Source organism: Andrographis paniculata, unplaced genomic scaffold, assembly GCF_009805555.1.
Source record: "Andrographis paniculata isolate CXL003 unplaced genomic scaffold, ASM980555v1 Contig56END, whole genome shotgun sequence".
In the NCBI taxonomy this organism is placed as follows: Eukaryota; Viridiplantae; Streptophyta; class Magnoliopsida; order Lamiales; family Acanthaceae; genus Andrographis; species Andrographis paniculata.
Genome location: NW_026137591.1, coordinates 565,340 through 589,160, shown reverse-complemented (window position 1 = coordinate 589,160; position 23,821 = coordinate 565,340). Strand labels below are relative to the sequence as shown.

General features: G+C 27.2%; 3 protein-coding genes across 3 annotated transcripts; all 3 read left to right on the top strand.

The window, feature by feature from the left end:
- Window positions 1-854: 854 nt before the first annotated feature.
- LOC127256663 (zeatin O-xylosyltransferase-like) lies at window positions 855-2,600 on the top strand. Its single transcript, XM_051282784.1, has one exon. The coding sequence runs from the start codon at window positions 940-942 to the stop codon at window positions 2,317-2,319; it is 1,380 nt and encodes a 459-aa protein (XP_051138741.1). The 5' UTR covers window positions 855-939; the 3' UTR covers window positions 2,320-2,600.
- A 10,719-nt stretch (window positions 2,601-13,319) lies between these two features.
- Window positions 13,320-15,967, top strand: LOC127256778 (xylan glycosyltransferase MUCI21-like). The gene is made up of 3 exons (XM_051282966.1): window positions 13,320-13,708; window positions 14,001-14,063; window positions 14,592-15,967. The coding sequence occupies exons 1-3, from the start codon at window positions 13,507-13,509 to the stop codon at window positions 15,833-15,835; spliced, it is 1,509 nt and encodes a 502-aa protein (XP_051138923.1). The 5' UTR covers window positions 13,320-13,506; the 3' UTR covers window positions 15,836-15,967.
- Window positions 15,968-22,559: 6,592 nt separating this feature from the next.
- Window positions 22,560-23,594, top strand: LOC127256602 (agamous-like MADS-box protein AGL15). Its single transcript, XM_051282713.1, has 5 exons — window positions 22,560-22,741; window positions 22,991-23,072; window positions 23,164-23,231; window positions 23,369-23,468; window positions 23,553-23,594. Exons 1-5 carry the CDS (start codon window positions 22,560-22,562, stop codon window positions 23,592-23,594), a joined length of 474 nt encoding a protein of 157 aa, XP_051138670.1.
- Window positions 23,595-23,821: the final 227 nt, after the last annotated feature.

Here is a 23,821-nt window from a genome sequence, read left to right as displayed (position 1 = left end):
AACTAGCCCATCTCTCTTTGGATGTATTAATTAGTTTGCTAAATTACACAAAATTTACCTGTAATTTTATAAAATTGCGTCAAATTCCTTATATTTCTAAAATTATAAATATATTCATTTTTTTATATTTAGTTTTAAAAAATAGTAAATATACCCAAAAATAATATTTTTTTTTCAAATTTTAAAAGTTTATTTTACTGTTTTTTTTAGGCTAAATATAAGAAAAATAAATATATTTGTAATTTTAGAGGTTTAGAAATTGAGATTCTAAAATTTATTTGCAATTTGTGTGTATTTAGGTCAAATCCCATTAAATAAAGACCGCCGAGAGGTTTAGGCGCAGACTTTATGAAATCAAATGAAGTTTGACGTAATTTTAAAAGTATGGAGGATTTGACGCAATTTCGTGAAATTACGGATAAATTTTGTGCAATTTAACCTAATTTATTTTTTGTAGATATTTTGAAATATTTGTATTATTATTATGTATATAACACAAGAGGGCATGAATGTATAATTTTACTCTTATAGATGTTTCGTAATATAGTTGAATTATGATAATGTTATTACAATGTCAAGTGTAAAAAAATTTATAAAATATTTGTAAAGAATTACAATTACTTAGGAAAAATAAAAAAATAAAAATGTTTGTAAGTGTTGAGTGTAGAAATTTGAAATTGGAGTTTGGGTCGAAAACAACAAAGTAAAGTGAGTCCAATGGTGAGCCCGATCGGATTTGTGGGACCGAACTACGGCAATGAATCTTTGGAATCGAACGGTTGTGGAGATAACCAATCAGTCGGTTGATTGTTAAAAAAGTTTGTCCGACTCAGGATTGTGTAATAAGTGGACTGTCGAGAAAAGTCATTATTTTGAATATATAAATATATATATATCACATTTAAATGTGACGAGAATGAAGGCACTAAACATAATCTAATGGAGCAACAATTTTCCGGCGTGGCGGTAGCGGTGGTGCCGCTACCGGCGCAGGGCCATCTCAACCAGCTCCTCCACCTCTCCCGCCGCATCTCCGCCCGCGGCATCACCGTCTACTTCCTCGCCACCGCCACCCACTCCCGCCAGGCCAAGCTTCGCGCCGCCCACGCCGGCGGCGGCGCCGCCCACGCCGCCAATTTCCATTTCCACGAGTTCCCGGCGATCCCCCACCAAAACCCTCCCCCCAACCCCTCCGGCCCCACCAAATTTCCGTCGCAAATCGTGCCGGCGCTTACCGCCGCCACTCTTCTCCGGCGGCCGGTGTTCGAATTTCTGCAGAACCTTTCTAGAAACTTCCGGAAAGTCGTCGTCATTTATGACGCCCTGATGACGTACGTGGTCCAGGACCTCGGTGAAATTCCCAACGCTGAATGCTACGTTTTCCGGAGCATCTCCGCCTTCACCGACTGCGCGTGGAACGCCGGAGCTCTGCCGGAATTTCCCGACGGCGGCGGCGCCGCCGTCAAAGAAGTCCCGTCGATGGACGGATACTACTCGCCGGAGTTCGGAGAATTTCTTGAACTCCAAAACGGCGCCAAGACAATTTCCGTCGTCGGAGAAATTTATAATTCTAACGCCGTTATCGAAGGTCCGTTTCTTGAATTTCTCCGAAAATGGAAATTTGGCGGCGGGATTTGGGGGTTAGGACCGTTTCATCCTTGGTCAAGTCAACTCAGGAATCTCCGAAATTCCGACACGTGTTTATCGTGGCTGGACAAACAGGCGGCGCCGGAATCTGTAATCTACGTTTCGTTCGGTACGACGGTGACGTTTTCCGACGAGCAAATCCGGGAAATCGCCGCCGGGCTGCGGCAGAGCGGGCAGAGTTTTTTGTGGGCTCTCCGGGACGCCGACAGAGGAGATATATTTTCCGGCGAGGAGAGGCGGGCGGCGCTGCCGGAGGGGTTCGAGCATTTGGTAGGGGAGAAGGGTCTTGTGGTCCGGGACTGGGTTCCTCAGGTGGAGGTCCTGGCCCACCGGTCGACCGGCGGGTTTTTGAGCCACTGCGGGTGGAATTCGTGCGTGGAGAGCATCACCGCCGGCGTGCCGATGCTGACGTGGCCGGCACATTCCGACCAGCCGGGGAACGCCGTGCTGGTGACGAAGGTGTTGGGGGTTGGGGTGGAGTTGAAGGCCTGGACCCGCCGGGAGGAGCTGGTCCCGGCTGCGGCGGTGGAGAGGGCGGTCAGGGAGTTGATGGGATCTGACGGCGGAGATTTGCTGCGGAGAAGGGCGGCGGAATTGGGAAAGGCTGTGAGGGAATCTGCCGTGGGGGGTGAGGATATGGAGCTGTTTGTTCGACGTATTACCACGCTTTAATGATTGTACCTTATGCAGTTTTAGTTGTACGTTATGCTTGTGTAGTTGTACCTGTAATGGGCATGACTGTTCGACGTATTACAACGATTTAATTACTGTACCTTATGCCTTTCTAGTTGTACATTATGCTTGTGTAGTTGTACCCTGTAATAGGCATAGACTATTCGTACTACAACGCTTAAATGACTGTACCTTATTCTTTTCTAGTTGTATGTTATGCATTTGTAGTTGTACCCGTAATGGGCAGACTGTTCGTCGTATTACAACGCTTTAATGACTGTACCTTGTGCTTTTGTGCTTGTACCTTCTGTATATAGAAAGACCTGTTGGGCTGGATATTCTTTTCGGCCCAACTATTAATAAGCAAATAATTAGTGCTAATTATTGACTTTGGATTACTTAGGTCTATTAGTTTAAAATGATTAATTATTTTAAATTAAATTAATACTATAATTGAATTTTAAATATATCCTAAGTATTAACTAGTCAACAAAACAAGTGATTGTGGTTTTGGTTCAATGTATTATGATATTTTAAAGATAAAACAAAACAAATAAAAATAAAATTTCAATAAAATATGCGTCCCTTTTCAAATAGTCCTTTTTGGATTTCAAAGTAGAATAAGAAGTAATGATATTTATTGATCGGTGGAAGTATGTAAGAGATTTTGATATTTTTGTTCTTAGATTTTTTGGTATGAAGTAATTATATGTATAATAGTGTGTTTGTAATTTAGACAAAAGTTAATGGTATTTTGGTATTAATGTATAATTATTTTTTAAAAAATAAGAAATTGATAATTTGAAATGAGACGGACGAAAATGGTAAAAATATTATTTAAATTGGGACTAGATTTTCTTGGATTTGAATTTTTCGAATAGTAAAAGTTTGAATATGAATAGTTATTTGATATGATATTTTGAATATAAAATTAATTTTTAGTATAATATAAAAAATAAAAATAATAATTTAATTTAATAATTAAAAAAAAAACTAAATAGTAAAAATATGAGTAAAAATCCAAAAAAAAACACAACATCACTTTCTTTATTTGTGAAATTTGCTTTGTTTTTCTGAGTTTTGAATTAAACAAACATTAAATTGATTATTTTCATTGTATTACATAATTTGAATACTTTGAAGAAAATAATTTTGTTAAAAAGAAATTCTAAGGCGAATGATCCCTGAGTTCATGCATTTTAAACTTTTATTATATATTACTCTCTCCGTCCCAGATACCGTGTCTGCTACACTGGAGATACAGTATTTTAGGTATTTTACGAGGGATGTAATTAGTAGATAATTAAGAATGTATTAGCGAAAATAATTATTCTATAAGATAAATAATTATAAATTAAGATTAAGATAACTAATTAGTTTAATTAAAATTAAAAAATAAAATTTAAAATGAGATTAAAGTGTGTAATCATTTTCCAAAAAAGAAAAGTGACGTGGTATGTGGGACGGACAGAAATGGCAAGGTGGACATGGTATCTGATACGGAGGGAGTAGTATTTTGTATTTTACTATATATTTTTTATAAAATATATTTCTACTAGTCCGGTCTAATATATCTATTTAATTTTTGTAGTAGATTAAATAATATTTCATCTGTCTCAGCTATGGTGTTCACTTTACCGTAGATACAATAATTTTAAAAAGGTATAATTAGTAAATAATAAAGAATATTAGTAAAAATAATTATAAATTAAGATTAACATAACTATTTAGTTTAATTAATATTAAAAAATTTAAAATTTAAAATGAGATTAAAATATATAATTCTTTTAAAAAAAAAAAAACAGAATAAGTGAAACAAACGAAAATAAAAAGATGGATACAAGTGGGGCGGAAAGAGTAGTATTTTATTGGTTTGTATAAGTGGGACAAACGAAAATATAGAGAATGTGTTTGTTTTATGAAATTGTTGAAAATAAAAAATTTTATTTGAAGTATAAACAATTGTATAGATACAATAAAAATAATGAATATTTATAATATATATATTTTTTTAGAAAACTGTATCAGAGAATATAAGTGAAAAAACAAAAGGGTTTAGATATTAAATTAAAATTTTGATCAGTAATATTTAAATAAAATAATTGTGTGATATAATATAAAAAATTATTAATTTAATACTTCAAACATAAACTTAATTTTTATTTGATATAGAAAAATATTTAAAAATAATAATAGTAAAAACTTGGGAAAAAATTATAAACAAAATTAGGGTTTATTTATTTAGCATTTTGATTGGAATTTTTATATAATTTTTTATTAAAAAAACGAAAAGATATATATTGAAAATTATGTATATGTTGATGTATTTTTTCAACAATAAAAAAGATAAAATCTGAAAATAAAAAATTATCTTCGAATTTGATATAATTAGTGCATAAGATTAGGAATCTTTAAACACTAAAGGATATATAAATAAATTGGAAAATAAAACTAAAGACTGGAAAATTAAATGATGATCCCGAATCACTTTGTTGTTGTTCGAAGATGATTGAAGATGACCTGCCAGTTGCTGACCCCAATCTTTAAATATTTCTCAGAAGAGATGTTTCGAAACCGTGCCAGCAACCGCCGTCAACCGTCCACAACGAAACGTTTTGAAACGTCGTCTGGTCGGTTACGGCAACCGTCTCGCCAACCGCATAACCCAACCGATCAATCGAGAGACTAACTGGTCGTTAGACCAAACGATTCATCTGGTCTTTCCAGACGATTTAATGGTCGCCCCAACCAAACGACTGAACTACTGTTCACTTAATTAGGCGACTAATTAACAGACATTCGCTTGGTCCAAACTCCGTATTGGCCGACTCAATTGATGGCGGACCAACCGACTGCAAACCATCCGATCCGACTGCAGACCATCCGACCACTCACTTTCCGACCGATGACCAACCGACTTGCTTATTCTACTGCGGACCAACCGACCGGATCAACCTACCGCAGACCAACCGACCTGAGTTTGCATATTTTTTTCTTTTTTACCCGACTTCATATCCTAATTTTTTTAAGATCTTGATATTATTATTATTATTATTATTATTATTATTATTATTATTATTTGTGCGTAAAAAAAATAAAAAAAATAAAAAAATAAAAAAAATTGGTAAACAACAAATCCATAGATCTACGTGTGTTTGTTTGGGGGTTTGAATTTTGAGTTGGGATTTGAATAGTAAAAATTTTGAATTTGAATAGTTGTATGATGTGATATAAATAGGTGTTGATGTGATGTTTTGAATGTAAAATTGATTTTTAGTATAATATAAAAAATGAAAAATAGGTGTTTGATTTGATATTTTTTGGGGGGAAAAATTGGATGAATAGTAGAAATCTTATTAAATCCCCAAACAAACGCACAAATTAAACAAACATGAGGGGATCGAATTCGTAAATAATGTCTTGTCACTCATCACGTGGCGCTTTTGATGGGGGCGGTGCGGGTTTGTCGCTCGTCACGTGACTCTGTTATTGGGCAATTGTGGGACAAGATGATTGACTTTGGGGATTGGTCCATTCTAACACTCTGACTTGTCCTGCTCCTAAGCCTACCTTCCTAGGACCAATTAATAACTATTGCAGACTGATTCAATCTGGACCGTTCATCTATTAACACTCCAGAATGAATCGCCACCGTTCATCTACTGGACCCCATTTCAACTGTCTTGGATTCGAGCTCCCGGGAGTCCAAGCTTTTTGAAACTCCAATTTGCAACGGACTAATTTTCTTGCAGTGTCAGCTTTTGCTCAGAGATCCACGTTGGTTTTCGGTCTTCGTATAGTACACACTTTTCAAAATTTTAGGGTTTGTTTCCATTATTCATTTGCTATACTCACTCCGTACATCAAATATTTATCGGTTTCCTTTTTACATATAGATTTTAGTATATTAATATTATATTGATATGTGGTATAATTGATATACACATAAAAACAATTATATTCTTTAATATTTATGATATTAAATTATGTTATTTTATGACATTTGTATAATATTATATAAAGAGTTGAGTAACTTTATATTTTAGTAGAAGATATATTTACTAAAAAAAAAAATGAATACATTTGTGATTGGAGGACTAAAATGACAAAATAGACAGACTGGAGGTGGACGGAGGAGTATAATTATCTAATTTTGGATAAATTAATTAGTGTAAACACAAAAATTTAGATAAAATATAATTAAAAAATTATTAAAAATATATTATTAAAATAATTATGATATAATAAAAATAATTATATGTTAAGATTAATATAATTAAATAATATAATTAAGATTATAAAATTTAAAATATGATTAAAATGTATAATTATATTTTCAAAAATAAAAAAAAATAAATTATATGGAATTGACAAAATGAAAATTTTGGACAATTTATGTGGGACGAAAAAAATATAAAAATACTATTCACTTTGCCCCAATTCAATCGGGTCTTTTGAAGTTTTATAGTACATTAAAAATAATACTTTCTCGTCATTTAATTGTGTGCTCCTTTGACTGGATATGAGATTTCAGAAAAATAGATAAAAATATAAATATTTACTTTTATGGGTAAAAGAAAAAGTAAAGAAAGTGTATTTTTTTAAAAAAGTTTTTTAGAGAAAGTGTATTTTTTTAAAAAAAATGAAACGAGAACAAATTTAAATGATAACCAAAAAATTAAAATGAGAATAAAATTGGATGACGGTGAAAATAATATTTTATTGATTAAGAAAAATATGTAAAATAAATTCACATTATTATTTTTTGACTATATACATAAAAATAATTATATATAATAATATGTTTGTAATTAAAAATTAAAAATATTTTGGTATTAATTAATATAAATAACAAATCCGAAGACTCTCGGAATTTAAAGTTATCTTTTGCTCATAAGATATTTGTTTATATATATTTAAATATTCCTCAAAATAAAAATAATTGCTAGACTTTAATATAAATTATATATATATTGGCAATATCAAATCAAAGTATTATTTTTAATATTTTTATTCATTTTATTTCAATTTTTTTTTTATTTTAGTAAATGTAATTGTATAATTTTGTTCATTGCTTTTAATTTTTTTTACCTAAATTACAAACATACTATATATAGTTAATTTATATATAAAGTCAAAAGGTAAAATTATAAAAAAATATATATATATTTTCTCTAATTAGTAGAATATTATTATATTTTAAATTATTACAAAACTTTAAATAATTTATTGTGACGGAAAAATGTATATATTTTAATTCTTTTTGGTATAATTACACTATCTTTGTAAATATATTTTTTTATTTCAAAGTGAACAGTATCATCGTAAAACGTGTAATGAAAATAATTGGAAAACACGCTTTTAAGTGCGTGTAAAAGTTGCGCCGCCATTATTGGCTTTTATTCTTCTTAATCTAAACACTAAATTTGGATTATCTTTAAATGCACATTTCCTTAAGATTTTGCAATTATTTACCAACGTCAAGTTTTTTTTTTTTTTTTTTTTAAATTTAAAATTGAGTTTATATATATATATAATATTTTGATTTTATATATTTCTTAATAATAAATATATTTTTAGTTAAAAATAATAATATCTAAATATAAAAAAAAATTTAAAAATATTGTTTATTTTGTCTGTATTTCTGAGCAATTTTATGTCTCGTCATTAATTAATAAAATATTATTATTTTTTAATATTATAAAAAATAAATAGATACATGATAATCGGGCTGGTACAGAAAGAGTAATATTTTTTTAAAAAAATATATGGATTAAATCATATTAATTTATATTTGAAATAAAAAATAAATAAATCCATAAAGTTTAATAAAGTATTATTTATATACTTCATCAATCCCAGTTGAAAGATATTTTTATTTTTAATTATAATAAAAATAAATATATATTAATATTGTTACGTACGAAATTTAGAATTAGGTTAAAAGCCCAAGGTAAAAAGGAGAATGGGCCTGGCGATAGAGTTGGTTGAACTGGCTGAAGGACACCATGTGTAAATCAAGGAAAATACGGGACGGAAAGACTTCAGGTCGGAAGGTTTTCAGGTCGGAAGGTCTTCAGGTCGGGAGGTCCTCAAGACCGAAAGTCATCAGGGCGGAAGGACCTCAGGTCAGTAGGTCCTTAAGACGGAAAGACCTCAAGTCGGAGGGTCTTCAGGTCGGGAGGTCCTCAAGACGGAAAGTCATCAGGACGGAAGGACCTCAGGTCGGTAGGTCCTCAAGACGGAAAGACCTCAAGTCGGAAGGTCTTCAGGTCGGGAGGTTCTCAAGACGGAAAGTCATCAGGACGGAAGGACCTCAGGTCGGGAGGTCTTCAAGACGGAAGGACCTCAAGTCGGAAGGTTTTTAGGTCGGGAGGTCCTCAAGACGGAAAGTCATCAGGACGGAAGGATCTCTGGTCGGTAGGTCCTCAAGACGAGTGGCCTTCAGGACGGGAAGTCCGTAAGTCGGGAGGTTCTCAGGTCGGGAAGTTCTCAGGTCGGAATTCTGCGGCAGAACCAACAAATCGGGTGGTTTGTTAGTCGGGATGTCTGTAGCTAATTCAAACAAGTCAGATGGTTTGCAAGTCGGGAGGATCGGCAGTCGGACCCATACTATTGTAGATTGGCAGTCGGGCTAAAAGGGCGGAAGGTCTGTAGTCGGCTCAGAAGAGTGAAATATGGGGATAGTTTTGGTCTGCTGAGGACACGTGTCAGCAAGAGAAGGGTTGGAAGACGGTTGGGAAGGAGACGTTGTAATCGTTCGGGTGACGGTTTTCAGTACGGTTTTCTTCAAAGAATATTTAAGGATTTGGATCATCATTTGGCAAGGCATCTTCAATCAACTTCAACAAAGCAAAGTCAGATTTGGGGATCACCACTTTAAATTTCAGTCTTTTATTTTCCAGTTTATTTTCTGTACCATACAGTGTTTAGAGATTCCTAATCTCAGGCACTAATTAATCAAGTTTAAGGATATTTTCTATATCTTTGAATTTTACTTTATTTTTGTTGAAAAATTACATCAACAAATATCAAATATTATTAAATTTTATATAAATCACAAATACATCGTTATTATATATATATACATAAAATATCAATGACAAAAATATAAAATTCTTTTGGATATTTTCACTGACTAATAAAATATAATTATTTTATAATTTACTAAAAAATCCAAACCGCGGAGTATAATACTATTTTTATCAACATTTTTTATGCTATTTTGCTTGAATATGAAAACTAATAAATAATTTTTACATATAACTAAATTTGGAAAGTAAGATAAAGATATAATAAAATGTATAATTTTTTTTATAAAAAATAGTAAAATAAATATAAAGATAATAACAAATTATTTATTATTTATTAATTTAATACTTCAGTATTAAAATTACTAATTAATAAAATTATTTATTTTAAATAAATTAGAGATAGGTTTAGTAGACATAAAAAATTTATCATAAATATCCGAAACCAACGGGCATCTATTTTTATTTACTATTTAAAACTCAAAAATATCTATAAACTAAGGGTGTGGATGATTTTGATTTTAGTAATATTATTATAGTTTTCTTCATATTATATTTAATTTTATATTTTTATACAAAAAAAATTAAAAATAGTGTTTTAATATTATTTTTGTACTTTTTGTAATTGTAAATCTTAAATTTTATGAGATTAATTAGTAATTTAATTTTTCAATTAAAATAAAATAAGTGTAATAACGATGCAGAGTCCATCGATAGTATTTATTTATACATGTGAAAAAATGGTGGAGTATGAATTTAAAGAAGAATTATACTCCCTCTTTTTTTAAAAATTTATTCATTTTTTTTTTTTGGATATGTCCTTTAATATAGTATCAATTTTTTTAGCAATTGTATATTTTGCCAACATTAAAAAAAAATCTTTATAACTTACAATATATTATATAAATGTTATTATCTTTATATCATATAATATTAATAAGGTTATCTTAGTCATTTCTACTTTATTCAATACATGCTCCAATATAATATTAATATTTATAACGTGCAAAAAACAAACGGATAGATAAAAAAGGGACGAGAGACTACTTTTTCACTAAATAATACTTCCTCCGTCCATTTTTTATTATCCTAAAGTATATTTACACGGTTTTTTAGGTGATTGTCTTTTTATTATGAATGGACAAATTTGTCCTTAAGTGTATGGTCGAGATTAAAAGTAATAAATGAATGAATGATAAAAATATAAAATTTATGTTTAAAGAAAAATAGAACAATAGTTGTTGGACGTCCCAAATAGAAAAATAGGACATTAGTTTGTGGACGGAGGGAGTAGTAGACATACTAATTTAATAAAGTGAACATAATTTACAAGACATATAAAGCAGGAGTATTATTTTTACCAAAAAGAGATTAAAAATAACAAACATAAATACATGAATAAAAGATCTTTTTACCCTTATTAGTTTAAAATATAGTAATATTTGTATAATAATGAAAAAGTAAAGATAATTTTATGGTGATATGTATATTTATGGAAATGAGACTATTGTTTTAGCACGAATAAAAATAGTAAACTAAACTATTCTATTGAGACGAATTAAGTATATTTTTTTTACAGAAGGGGTTAGAATGCTGAATTGAGAAAATCAACACATATAGAATATACAAATAATACATATTTTTATATTTATATGTGCTATTGTATATATTTATAATGTGTGATGTATATGAATATATTATATGATAAAATCAATTATTATATTAATTCATATAATTTGTCGATTATTTTTTTTTGAAATATAATTATACACTTTAATTATATTTTAAAATTTTAAAATTATAATTTTTTTATTTTTCAATTAAATTATTAAATTATTTTAATTTTAATATATAATTATTTACTAATTCACTTTTTAATTACTTACTAATTCTATTTTATCTAAATTTCTGATGGACCTAGCAGGGGACTAGGGGGCTTGACCCCAGCTTCCAAAGTATATGTCTTTATTAGTATTAAAAATAATAAAGTATGTATTTTTTATTTTATAGTATAAATAATTTTTTTTTTTGATTTACCGTTTTAGTTTTTAATATATATATTTTTAATAAAAACTACTAAATTTTATATAATTTTGTTAATTTTTCTTTATAATATTTTAATTTTTCTCTAATTTTAATTTTATTTATTATTATTTTATCTAAATGTGTCGGGAAGAAATCGAAAAAGATAATATTTGTTTGGCTAAATTGTACAATATTCACATGTGGTTTCATGAAATTGCACCAAATCTCTCGTACTTCTAAAAGTGCGTCAAACTCCCTCGTGGTTTCATAAACTTTGCGTCTAACCCCCTCAACGATCCTAATTTAACGGTATTTGACTTAAATGCGCTCAAACTGCAAATAAATTTTAGAATCTCAATTTCTAAACCCTAAAATTACAAATATATATATATATATATATTTTTATATATTTAGCCTAAAAAAATAGTAAAAATAAACTCTTATAACCTAAGAAAAACAACTATTTTTGAGTATATTTACTGTTTTTTTAGGGTAAATATAAAAAATATATATATATATTTGAATTTTAGGATTTTATAAATTAATATTCTAAAATTTATTCGCAGTTTGAGCGCATTTAGAGGGGTTAGACGCAAAGTTTATGAAACCACGAGTAAGTTTGATGTAATTTTATGAAATTGCAGGTGAATTTTGTGCAATTTAGCCTATTTGTTTTGTGTGTTTAAAATATATTGAGTTTTTGTTTTTACAAATAAAAGAATATTTAAAAGTAGAGTGCAATAATAAAAAATTAATAATAAGATGCAGAGGACAGTGATGATTCCGAGTTTATTAGCTGTAGCTGATTAAGGTCTCTCAACAACGCGTTCCTCTTTCTCATCGCCAAAATTAATTACGCTAATATTCAAATATAAAAAATAAAAAATATATATATTTTTTAAAAAATTATCTTAATAAAGAATACTTCTACAGTCTATAATATATATATTTATCTCATATATATATATTAATAATATTTTAAAATTTAAATATATTTATTTTTAATTAAAATATTATATTCATATTAAATTTTATTTTTTATTGTATAATAATTACTTTAAGTAATATATCCGTAATTATACTTTTATCTAATTTTTCATATCTACTGTAATGCAATGTAGACATATTATCTTTAACGAAGAGAGTGATAAAATATGACCATTTTTTTATTGTCCGACCAATAAAAGATGACTGATTTCAGTTTTTAAAAAATTTATTTATTTTAAATTTGTTTAAAAAATATAAATTAATTTAATTAAATTTCTATTTTTTAACATGTGATTACTCAAAATTTATTTATTTATATAATTTTTTTCATAACCAAATTTTTTTATTTATATTTAAAAATTTTCATTTTTTATAAAATTAAATTCAAGATAATTATAAATAAAAAATATTTATTTATTTATTTATATTATATTATATTATGTAAAATTTTGTTAATTAGAAAATAATATCTACAATATATATATTTTATCGATATATAATGATAAAAATATTTAAAATATTAACAATATTATTTATATAAAAAAATAATTAAAAAATATTATAACTTCAAGTATGAATCTATGATCTTAATTTGTTTAGATACTAAATTTAATAAATATGAATAAAATTTTTTTTTTTTTTAATATATTGGTGTAAAATATAGGAGATTATTATTTTAAAACGGACAAAAATAATAAATAAAATTATTGTATTAAGAGATAAATAATAAAATCGTATTAAAATCAGAAGTAAAATTTCAATTACAAATCCAAAAAAAAAAATTCAATAATAAATAAAAAAAAAAAAAAAAAGAAAAGCAGCATTTGAAAATAATTACAGCTAAAAATGAAAGAAAAAGAAAAGAATCCAATTCCACTGTCCTTCCCAAGAAAGCCAATACATACATACATACATACACACATACATACACACGTATATCTATATATATATAGAGTGAGAAAGTAATATGAAAATATAGAGAGAGAAAAAGAAGTATCCGTGGTGTTTCCCCATCCTCATCCCGAGTTAGGCATACGCTACAATTCAAACCTGCCTTCCTTCGCCATTAAAGCTCTTCTTCTTCTTCTTCCCTTACCACTTTAAAAATCTCCAAAACCTAAGAAAAAGAAAGAAAGAAAAAAACATGGTAAAGTACCAGAGAAAGAAGGCCATGGCGGACGAAGAAGACGACGAAGGAGGAGCAGGAGAACTACGAAGCCCGGGAAATTACTTTTATGCCCCTACAGCTACAAGACTTAGATCCAACCCTAAGTTTTTTCTTATGGTCTTTCTTCTTGCTTCCTGCACCCTCCTCCTCTTACCATCCATGCTTCTTCTTCTTCTCTGTAAGAATTTATTTATTTTTATTTTTATTTATTTACGTTGTGTTATACGGGGTTTGAATTTTGATCTGGGAGTTAAATAGTAAAAATTTTGAATTTGAATACTTGTATGATGTGATATAAATAGGTGTTGATGTGATGTTTTGAATGTAAAATTAATTTTTAATATAATATAAAAAGTAAAAAATAAATGTTTGAGTTGATGTTTTTAGAGAAAAATGAGATGAAGAGTGAAAATCTTTATTATTAATTTTTAAAACATTAATTTTTATTATTAATTTTTTCTTTTTTGTAGATGATCAGAAAGAAGGTGTTGCCTCTGCTGCCAATACTATGCTCTGTTCCTCTCTCTCTAATGGTCAGTGATTCGATTCTTTAAATTTTCTTTTATTTATTTTTTGTATTTTATTAAAATACAGAATATATATTTAATTTGATGCTTCGGATCCAGCAATTTTTTTATTTATTTTTATTTTTAATTTTTATGTTTTAGGATAAATCCTGTATTTTAATTTGATGATTTTTATATTCAAAATATTTCTTAAAATTATCTATATTTTTTGGCATAACTATTTTAATTCAAAATTCAAATCCTACGCAAACGCACCCTTATAATATTCAATATATTTGTTAATTCGTGTTCATATAGGGGTGCTGTCCATCCTACCTCTCTTGCTACTTCTATTTATTCAAAAAATTACCCATTTTAATTACATTCAAAATTTTAAATTTTATAGTAGTATAATTTTAATTAGTTATTTTTATTTTTAATTTATAATTATTTTTATTATATTATATTATTTTTTGTTAATATAGTTTTAATTATTTATTAATTATATTTTTTTTAAAACTTTTTTGGTTAAAAGAAACGCACTTAAATTTGCAGGCAACATATGTTGCGACAGAAGCAGTGTAAGATCAGACATTTGTATAATGAAAGGAGATATAAGAACCCAACCAGGATCTTCCTCAATTACAATGTACGGCGCGGCCGCCGGTGACGCCGCCGGGGCGGCGGCGGTTCGCCGCGAGAAGATAAAACCGTATACTCGAAAATGGGAAGACAGTGTAATGAAGACGATCGACGAGCTAGACCTCGTCGTTCGGACAGACCTGGCTGCTGCTGCCGGCCACCGCTGCGATGTCCGGCACGACGTCCCGGCGGTGTTCTTCTCGACTGGCGGCTACACCGGAAACCTCTACCACGAGTTCAACGACGGGATTCTTCCGCTCTACATCACGTCGAATCGGATGAACAAAAAAGTCGTGTTTGTAATCCTCGAGTATCACAATTGGTGGGTCACCAAGTACGGTGACGTCCTCTCGGAGCTCTCTGATTTTCCGGCGATTGACTTCTCCGGCGACAACCGGACCCATTGCTTCCCGGAGGCTGTCTTCGGGTTGCGGATACACGATGAGCTCACCGTCGACCCGTCGTTGATGGGTAACAACGAAAGCATTCGAGATTTCCGTGGGCTTTTGGATCGGGCCTACAGGCCCCGCATCCGCGGGCTAATTGAGGACGAGGAGCGCGAAGCCCGATCCATGGCCCGACCAAACTTTGACGGCTCTAAAATAACACCCCGGCCCGTTCAAGGCCCAGCCCGACCCAAATTGACTATAATGTCGAGGAATGGGTCGAGGGCGATAGCCAACGAGGATTTGTTAGTGAAAATGGCGACGGGCTTAGGGTTTCGGGTTGAGGTTTTGAGGCCCGAACGGACCACTGAGCTCGCTAAGATTTATCGGGCCTTGAACTCGACTGATGTTATGGTGGGTGTGCACGGCGCGGCGATGACACATTTTCTTTTTATGCGGGCCCTTAGCGTGTTTATTCAAGTCGTGCCACTTGGGACCGAGTGGGCCGCCGAGACGTACTATGGCGGCCCGGCCCGGAAGTTTGGGTTGAAGTACATGGGCTATAAAATTATTCCGAAAGAGAGCTCGTTGTACGATCAATACGATAAGAATGACCCGATCTTGAGAGACCCGCATAGCGTTTCGAGTCGAGGATGGGAATTTACGAAGAAAATTTATCTCGACGATCAGACTATAAATTTAAACCTCAAACGATTTAAAAAGCGTTTGATTCGAGCCTACGATTATTCCCGACGGCGGGAATCCACGTAGGCTCGAGGTTTATATCTATGTAGATAATAAAAATTCTTTCTTTCTTTGATAAATATTAAAAAACTTTGTTTATGTATACATATGTTTAGAAACTTTGATATTATTTTTTAATATTATTATTATTTTTTTAAATATCATATTAAATACTATATATTTCTAAAATATTACATTACCTATATTATATTTTTACTATTTACATTCGACTTAATTGTTATTTACAAATTTTCTAGCCTATTAGGTATTAGGTATGAGGTTGAGAATATTAAAATTTTTAATTTGAATAATTATTAGATATATAAATATAATTAATTTATAATATAATTGGGTGTGCTAGATTTGTATTTTAAACAAAAATACATGTTATTATGTCAATATAATTTTTAATAAAAATATATTATATATAAATCTTTTATAAAATACAATTAATATATATTTTTTATTGTAAGGTATGAAAAATTGTCAAAGTACTAAAAAAATAACATTTTCTGCATTTTTGTTGATTTTTATATATTTTTATTGATAGAGTATTATATATATTGTATTTTTTTAAAGATAATAGTAGTATTTTTAAATGAATTATAACATTAAAATATTGGGTGTGTTCATCTATATTTTTTTTATTATTATTATTCATAAAAAATAATTTTTTCAAAAATATTAAATTAATCACTTAGTTTTTATTTTTTATATTATAGGAGGACTACAAATTAATTTTATATTTAAAACATCGCATAACACTTATTTATATCATATCATACGATTATTATACTTTAAAATTTTTACTATTTAAATTCCAATTTAAAATTCAAACCCGAACAAACACAACCTAAATTAACACTTAATTTGAAATTTAATTTAAATGGGAGTTTAGTGTAACATTTTTATATAAAATAACAAAAAATATATTTATTTTCTGCGTGTTGATATTCGAATTATTATATTTAAATATAATACTCCCTTCGTCACAGAATAAGCGTCTTGTTGAGAGTTGGCACGGGAATTAAGGAATAATAGTATTTAATTGAAAATATGTATAAAATAAAATGTAAAAGACTAAAATGTCCTTACTTTTTGAAAGATTTTAAAAAGTATATTAGAGTAATAATTATGGGTAGTTTGAAAAAATATTAATAATTTTGTTATAATGTGGAGACTACAATTACTAAATAAGAAAATAAGACAATTGTTTTGGAACGGACGAAAATAAAAAAACAAGACAACTCTTTTGTGGGATGGAAGGAGTACAAATTAAGAAAAAATAGTAAAATTACTTCAATTAGTATATTATAATACACATATAATAATATTTGTATAATAAATTATACGCAAATTTAAACATAAATTTAATATTGAATACAATAATTCGAAAGTAAATATAACTCTTGTTGTTGGACCGCATAGAGTATAATTTTATTGAATATTGTATAAATTAAATAATAATATTAATTTGTATTTAAAATACAAATTAATCACGCCCGGGTGTATTTGTTTGAGATTTTGAAGTTTGAATTTGAGATTTAAATTGTAAAAATATTAAATTTGAATAATTGTATAATATTGCTAAAATATTTGTAATGTAAAATTAATTTTTAATTTAATATTTTTTAGTTTTTTTTTAATAAATAATAAAAATTTGATAAAATTTGATATAAAAACACACCATATATATATTTGACTATTTCAAAGTCAACAGCCAAACAGGGGATAAAATATTTATAGATATGATTAAAATGGGATGTTAATTTCTTGCACGGAATTGTAACTTAGTGGTGAGCTGTCCACTCCACAAATGAAAAAGAGAATAAATAAAAATAATATTAATAAAATAATAATAAAATGAAAAAGCTAGTAATGTAATTCAATATAATCCAATACTATTATAGCTTGTATTTGATTTTTAATTATTTTATTATATACTACATTCCACTTCTTTTCGTATTAATCTTTAAATACTCTCTTTTTTCCGTCGAAAGGATGACGTTTGCTTTTTGCACGTAAATTTTTTAATATTAGTATTATATTGAATTGTTGTAAAAAAGACAAAAATACCCCTATTAGTCTGATGTAATATAAAAGTAATGATATTTGTGTAATATATTGTAAGTTGAAACGGTATTTATTATGTGAAATAAGTAGTACAATTACTAAATAAGGAAATGGTAACCTTGTTTTGGGACGGACGAAAATGAAAAATTGTAACCTTTCAATTAGACGGAGGAAGTATTAATTATTATATTAAAATATGATACAAATAAAAAGAAATTACAAAAATACTCTAATTAGCGTCTTATAATACAAATAGAAGTACATTTATAGAAAAAAAAATTATACAAATATAAGGATATTTTTATTATGGAGTATAATGACACAAAAGGTAAATGTGACCTCTAAAAACGGACAAAGGAAGCATTTTTTTTTTGCCGACAAAAGGTATAATAAAAATTTCTAGATACAAAGATGAAGAGAAATTTTACATTAACGATTGTTTGGGGGTTTGGATTTTGAGTTGAGATTTAAAAAGTAAAAATTTTGAATTTGAATAGTTGTGTGATGTGGTATAAAGAGGTGTTGATGTTATGTTTTGAATGCAAAATTGATTTTTAATATAATATAAAAAATAAAAAATAGATATTTGATTTGATGTTTTTGGAGGGAAAAAATGAGATGAATAGTGTATTTAAAATCCAATTCTCAAACAAACACACCCTAAGGGAAAAAATGAGATAAATAGTATATTTAAAATCCAATCCCCAAACAAACACACTATAAGAGAAAAAATGGAATGAATAGGGTATTTACATCCCAGCTCGTGGTTTCATAAACTATGCGTTTAGCCCTCTCGGCGGTCCTTATTTAACGGTATTTGGCCTAAATGCGCCGAAACTGCGAATAAATTTTAAATCTCAATTTCTAAACCCCTAAAATTACAAATAAAACTATTTTTCTTATATTTAGCTTAAAAAAACAGCAAAATAAACTCTTAAAATCTGAGAAAATAACTAATTTCGAGTATATTTTTAGGGGTTTAGAAATTGAAATTCTAAAATTTATTCGTAGTTTGAGCGCATTCTTAAATAAGGACTGCCGATGGGCTTAGACGCAGAGTTTATGAAACCACGAGTGAGTTTGACGCAATTTTAAAAGTATAGAAAATTTGACGCAATTTTACGAAACCACAGGTAGATTTTGTGCAATTTAGTCATATATATATATATAAATATGTATATTCTTAATATCCTTATTTGTTAATTTAAGACATAAATACAAATGTATTCATTTAAATTTAATTTATATGTTTTTTTTTAAAAAAAAAAATATTGTAAACATTTAATTAATCCAGTTATAAATTTTGCAATAAAGTCAAAGCATTATTAACTTTAATGTCCTTTTCTTTTTTTCTTTAAGGTCAATTTTGAAACTAGCCTAATAATTATTTTTATTAATTTTTTAAAGACATTACATATAAAATTTCAATTTATTCTACTTTTAATATGAGCCGTTGATCTTATGATCCAATGGGCCCTACACGGGTTTCAAAGTTTTTTTTTTCTTAATATTTCGTATGTAAATTATTTTGGATTGGGCCTCCAGAGGCCACTATAGGCCCATTTACTGCCATATACTTATATAGGTAAAAAATTTAAAAAATTAACTAGGTAAAAAATAAAGTGCTAAGTGTTATGGAGAATTTATTAAAGAGATAATAAATAGAAATTAAATAAATAGAAAAAGTAGTATGAATAATAAAATTTTAAATAAATAAAGTTTTATTTATTTATTTATTATAATTGATTTATGCATAAGTCTAGCAGACAATTATAAAAAAAATAAAATAATTATCTTAGACGAATAGAATATTTTTTTTATTTTTTTATAATAAAAAATACTCGGTCCGTCTTACAAAAATTCATTTGGTTTGGACATGAATTTTAATATAATATATATATTTTTTACATTTTATAATAAAAAAATTAAAAAAATAGGACTAGTTTTATGAGAGATAAATAAATAAAAAAAAATAAACACATTCTTATTTATAGAAAAATATCAACAAATAGATATAATATTGTACACAAAATTAAAATATTATTAGCATATACTTTAATATAGATAGATAACAATTGATAATTCTTTTTATCTTTATATTAAAATAAATATAAAAAAAAATATAGCAGATATAATTTTTTATCTTCTTTTTTTCTTTTTTTAATGGAAAAACCACTTTTAGATAAAAAAAAAAAGAAAAAAAAAACTCTTGAATAATAGAAAAAGTACATAAGTCCATTAATATGGATAATTTTTTTTTTCTTTTTTTGACAAAAATATAAATGCAGTAAATAATTTTGTAATATTATTGCATATTTTAAATATTTATAACTATTTACCACTAGGGATAGGGATAATATCCTATCAGATTTCACTTTACATAAAAGTATAGATAAATATTACACCACCTTACAAATTTTCTTTTTACCCAACGATTTTACATGAATTGATTTTTTTGTATAATATGAAAAATTTTATAAAAAATATAAAATTTATTATTTTAAATTGAATGTTTGATTTTAAATTTTTTTTTTTTGTAATAAATATTTGAAAATCTTTTTGACTTGTTGACTTCTGTAAAATTATTTTATATGATTTATTATTATATTTTAGAAATTCTTATTGAAAAATAGTATCGACAAAATAAAATAAAATTTAATCTTTTACTGTTAATAAAATTTATCAAAATTTTCTATATTTTCAATTTATTTATTTTTCATCTAAGGGACATACTTCTTTTTTAAGTATTGTGTGAATGTGTTATTTTTTTAAAATATATTATCTAAAAAATATAATACATAATGTATATATGTTACATACATATAATAACAAAAGTTAAACAAATGTAATTTGTTTAGAGGATTCTTGAGAATTTTTACTAATTTTTTTATAAAAAATATTAAATTAAACATCTATTTTTTATTTTATATATTCTACTAAAAATTAATTTTATATTTAAAATATCATATCAATATCTATTTATATGATATTAAATAATTATTTAGTTCAGAAATTTATTATTCAAAACACAAATCCATAATTAAAACCCTCAAACAAACACACACTTGATAATATTCAGTTTGTTCACTTAGCATTTTTAAATCAACTGTGGTTGTAATATAAAAAATAATATTTTGTATTAAGTTATTAATTTTTTTATGAGCGGATAATATATATTATATTAATATGTGTGTATATTTTTATTTTTTTTTAATAATATTGATAGAGAATTATTTAATTGAAAAATATTCGAGTGAACAAACAGAAAGTCACCTAAAATTATAAATACTAAATTTAAACACTTTAAAGGTATATAAAATTAAGATTATTTTAGTAAAAAAAATAAAATATATAAATATGAGATAAGCTTTTATTTATTTATTTATTTTAATGTTGCAATTCTAATTAATTGAATTCTATCCATGTCTAAAACTTGCATATAGAATTAAATGTATTTTTCCACAAAAATTTTATCAATTTTTTCTTTTTTAAAAATATAAAAATACTATTATTATGTTATACTAAAATAACATTTTCAAATAGTAGCCATTTTAACAATAAGGAAAAAATTAATTATGACCTCCTTAAAATTATATTAATAAATACTGTAATTTTATTATAAATATTTAATTTAAAATAGTTCTCATTATAATTTACCTAACAAGTTTAACTAGGTTTATTTATTTATTTATTTTCAAGTGGTTTGAATTTGTATCATAGTATTTAGATATATATATATATATTTTTTATGGGAAAAAATAATTTTATTTATTTATTAAGAATTATGTATAGAGTTTATTTCGAAAATGACACCAGCTAAAACCAAACACAATTTTTCATCCATATGAAATATTAAAATAAAATAAATTAAGTGATTTATTGATTATTTGTTACAATCATTTGAAAGATAAAATATAATTGGTGATCTCTTTTAATGTTTGAGATTTGAAAATAGTAAAAATTTGATTTGAAATAATATTTTATATAATATAAATAAATTTGTGATGCAATATTTTGAACCAAAAATTAATTTCTTATATAATATTTTAAATATTTGATTTTATGTTTTTATAAAGAAAAATGATAAATAACATGAAATAAATTTTAAAGAAGCCACAGACAAATAAAAATTTGTTTATATTTCTAAAGGGAGAAAAGTAAGCTTTGATATTTTAATTTTCAACAACGATTGGTTTTTTTATATTTTATTTGAAGTTTTTAGTGTAAATTTTGATTTAAATGATACTTTATAAAACATAATTTCTTTTTATTGAGAATTATATAAATTATGATGAATTTTAATTTAAATATATAATTTAAATTTACTAAATTTATTATATTGAATATAATATATTTTTCCCTTCCCGAGAATATTATACAATATATCATAAAATAATAATTAAAAAATATTATTCGCGTACACATATTATAATATTCTCGAACGAATAATAATTTAAAAATATATAATACGCGAATATTTACACAATATTACACGCACAATTCGATATATCAAAACTTTTGTAATAAATTAACCGCTCTCTTCAAAATCGGAAAATTGCATTCATGATACGATTATCTCTTCACTTTTTCGGCATATGCTTATCTGTATATATATGTGTATTCATACGTTTCATTTCAGACCAGATCGGAAAAAAAAAAAAAAAAAACTGGAGAAGCCATGGGAAGAAACAAAATCGAGATTAAGAAAATCGAGAATAGTACTAATCGTCAGGTCACATTTTCGAAACGCCGCGCCGGACTTCTGAAGAAAGCTATGGAATTATCTGTCCTTTGCGACGTCCAAGTCGCCGTCATCGTCTTTTCCGGCACCGGAAAACTTTATGAATTCTCGAGCAACCGGCAAATACTCTAATCCTTTTTTTTTTCTATATATAAAAATATAGTAAAACACTATTTCTATTCAGATAATACATAAATAATTTAACTAAAAATTGGGTAAATTTTATTTATAATAATTCTTTCTTTTTTAAAAAAAAAATCTACGCCACTTAAATTTTCAGATCTATAATTTTGATGTTTACTTTGTTAATTTTTCTTCAATTTTTTTGGTTAATAATTGATTTATTTTGTGTATTATTTAATTTGTAGTATGGAGCAAATTCTAGCAAGGTACGGCCAAGCTCGCCGAGCAGCTCCGGGACTTCCTACAACTAGCCGTGGTCCTGAGCAGGTAAATTTGTGCGTAAATTAATTTACCATTATTTACTTAATATTAAGAATTTATCACAGTAATTTAATATTTAATATATATATATTTATAGATGCAGCAATCAATGGCTCAGATCACTGCTCTGCAGGAAGAAATCCAACGGCTCCAAGTGCTCAACAGGTATATTCATAATATATACTATATATTTTAAAGATTTGATTTTTTTTTTTAAATAAATAAATGGCCACATATTTTTTTTTAAAAAAAATAAATATATACGTAAATATTTATTTTTTTAATTATTTGGAATTAATTAGGCGTCTGATGGGAAAAGATTTGGAAGTGCTGAACTACAATCAATTGGAAAGCTTAGAGAGGCAGATTACTGAAGGGTTACTGTCAGTGAAAAATATGAAGGTATTTAATTAATTACTTAATTATTTGATAAATTTAAATAAAATTAATATGTGTTACTGATGTATTAAATTTAATATTTTTCAGGCAAAGTTGCAGATGGCACAGCTGGGAAATTTCCGTGGCTAAAATTATCAATATATAAAAAATATATTTATAAATTATTAAATTAAAGAAACTTATTTACATATTTGGACAATGGTGTTATCGGATAATTAATATGCTATATTATGTTTTATGGAACTTAATTTAATTTTAGTATTTAAGACTATTTATAATGATCATTTAAATGTGGTTTATTTATTTATTTATTTATTTATATGCATATGTTTGAGACAGGGAAAAGCAGAGTCGAA

What these genes read in the sequence shown, in the direction of transcription:
- LOC127256663 (XM_051282784.1), top strand. Translation starts at nt 940, where the DNA reads ATGGAGCAACAATTTTCCGGCGTGGCGGTAGCGGTGGTGCCGCTACCG.
- LOC127256602 (XM_051282713.1), top strand. Translation starts at nt 22,560, where the DNA reads ATGGGAAGAAACAAAATCGAGATTAAGAAAATCGAGAATAGTACTAAT. An exon ending in CTAGCCGTGGTCCTGAGCAG is followed by an intron (nt 23,073 to 23,163) that starts GTAAATTTGTGC and finishes ATATATTTATAG; the next exon opens with ATGCAGCAATCAATGGCTCA. An exon ending in CGGCTCCAAGTGCTCAACAG is followed by an intron (nt 23,232 to 23,368) that starts GTATATTCATAA and finishes GGAATTAATTAG; the next exon opens with GCGTCTGATGGGAAAAGATT.
- LOC127256778 (XM_051282966.1), top strand. Translation starts at nt 13,507, where the DNA reads ATGGTAAAGTACCAGAGAAAGAAGGCCATGGCGGACGAAGAAGACGAC. An exon ending in CATGCTTCTTCTTCTTCTCT is followed by an intron (nt 13,709 to 14,000) that starts GTAAGAATTTAT and finishes TCTTTTTTGTAG; the next exon opens with ATGATCAGAAAGAAGGTGTT. An exon ending in CTGTTCCTCTCTCTCTAATG is followed by an intron (nt 14,064 to 14,591) that starts GTCAGTGATTCG and finishes TTAAATTTGCAG; the next exon opens with GCAACATATGTTGCGACAGA.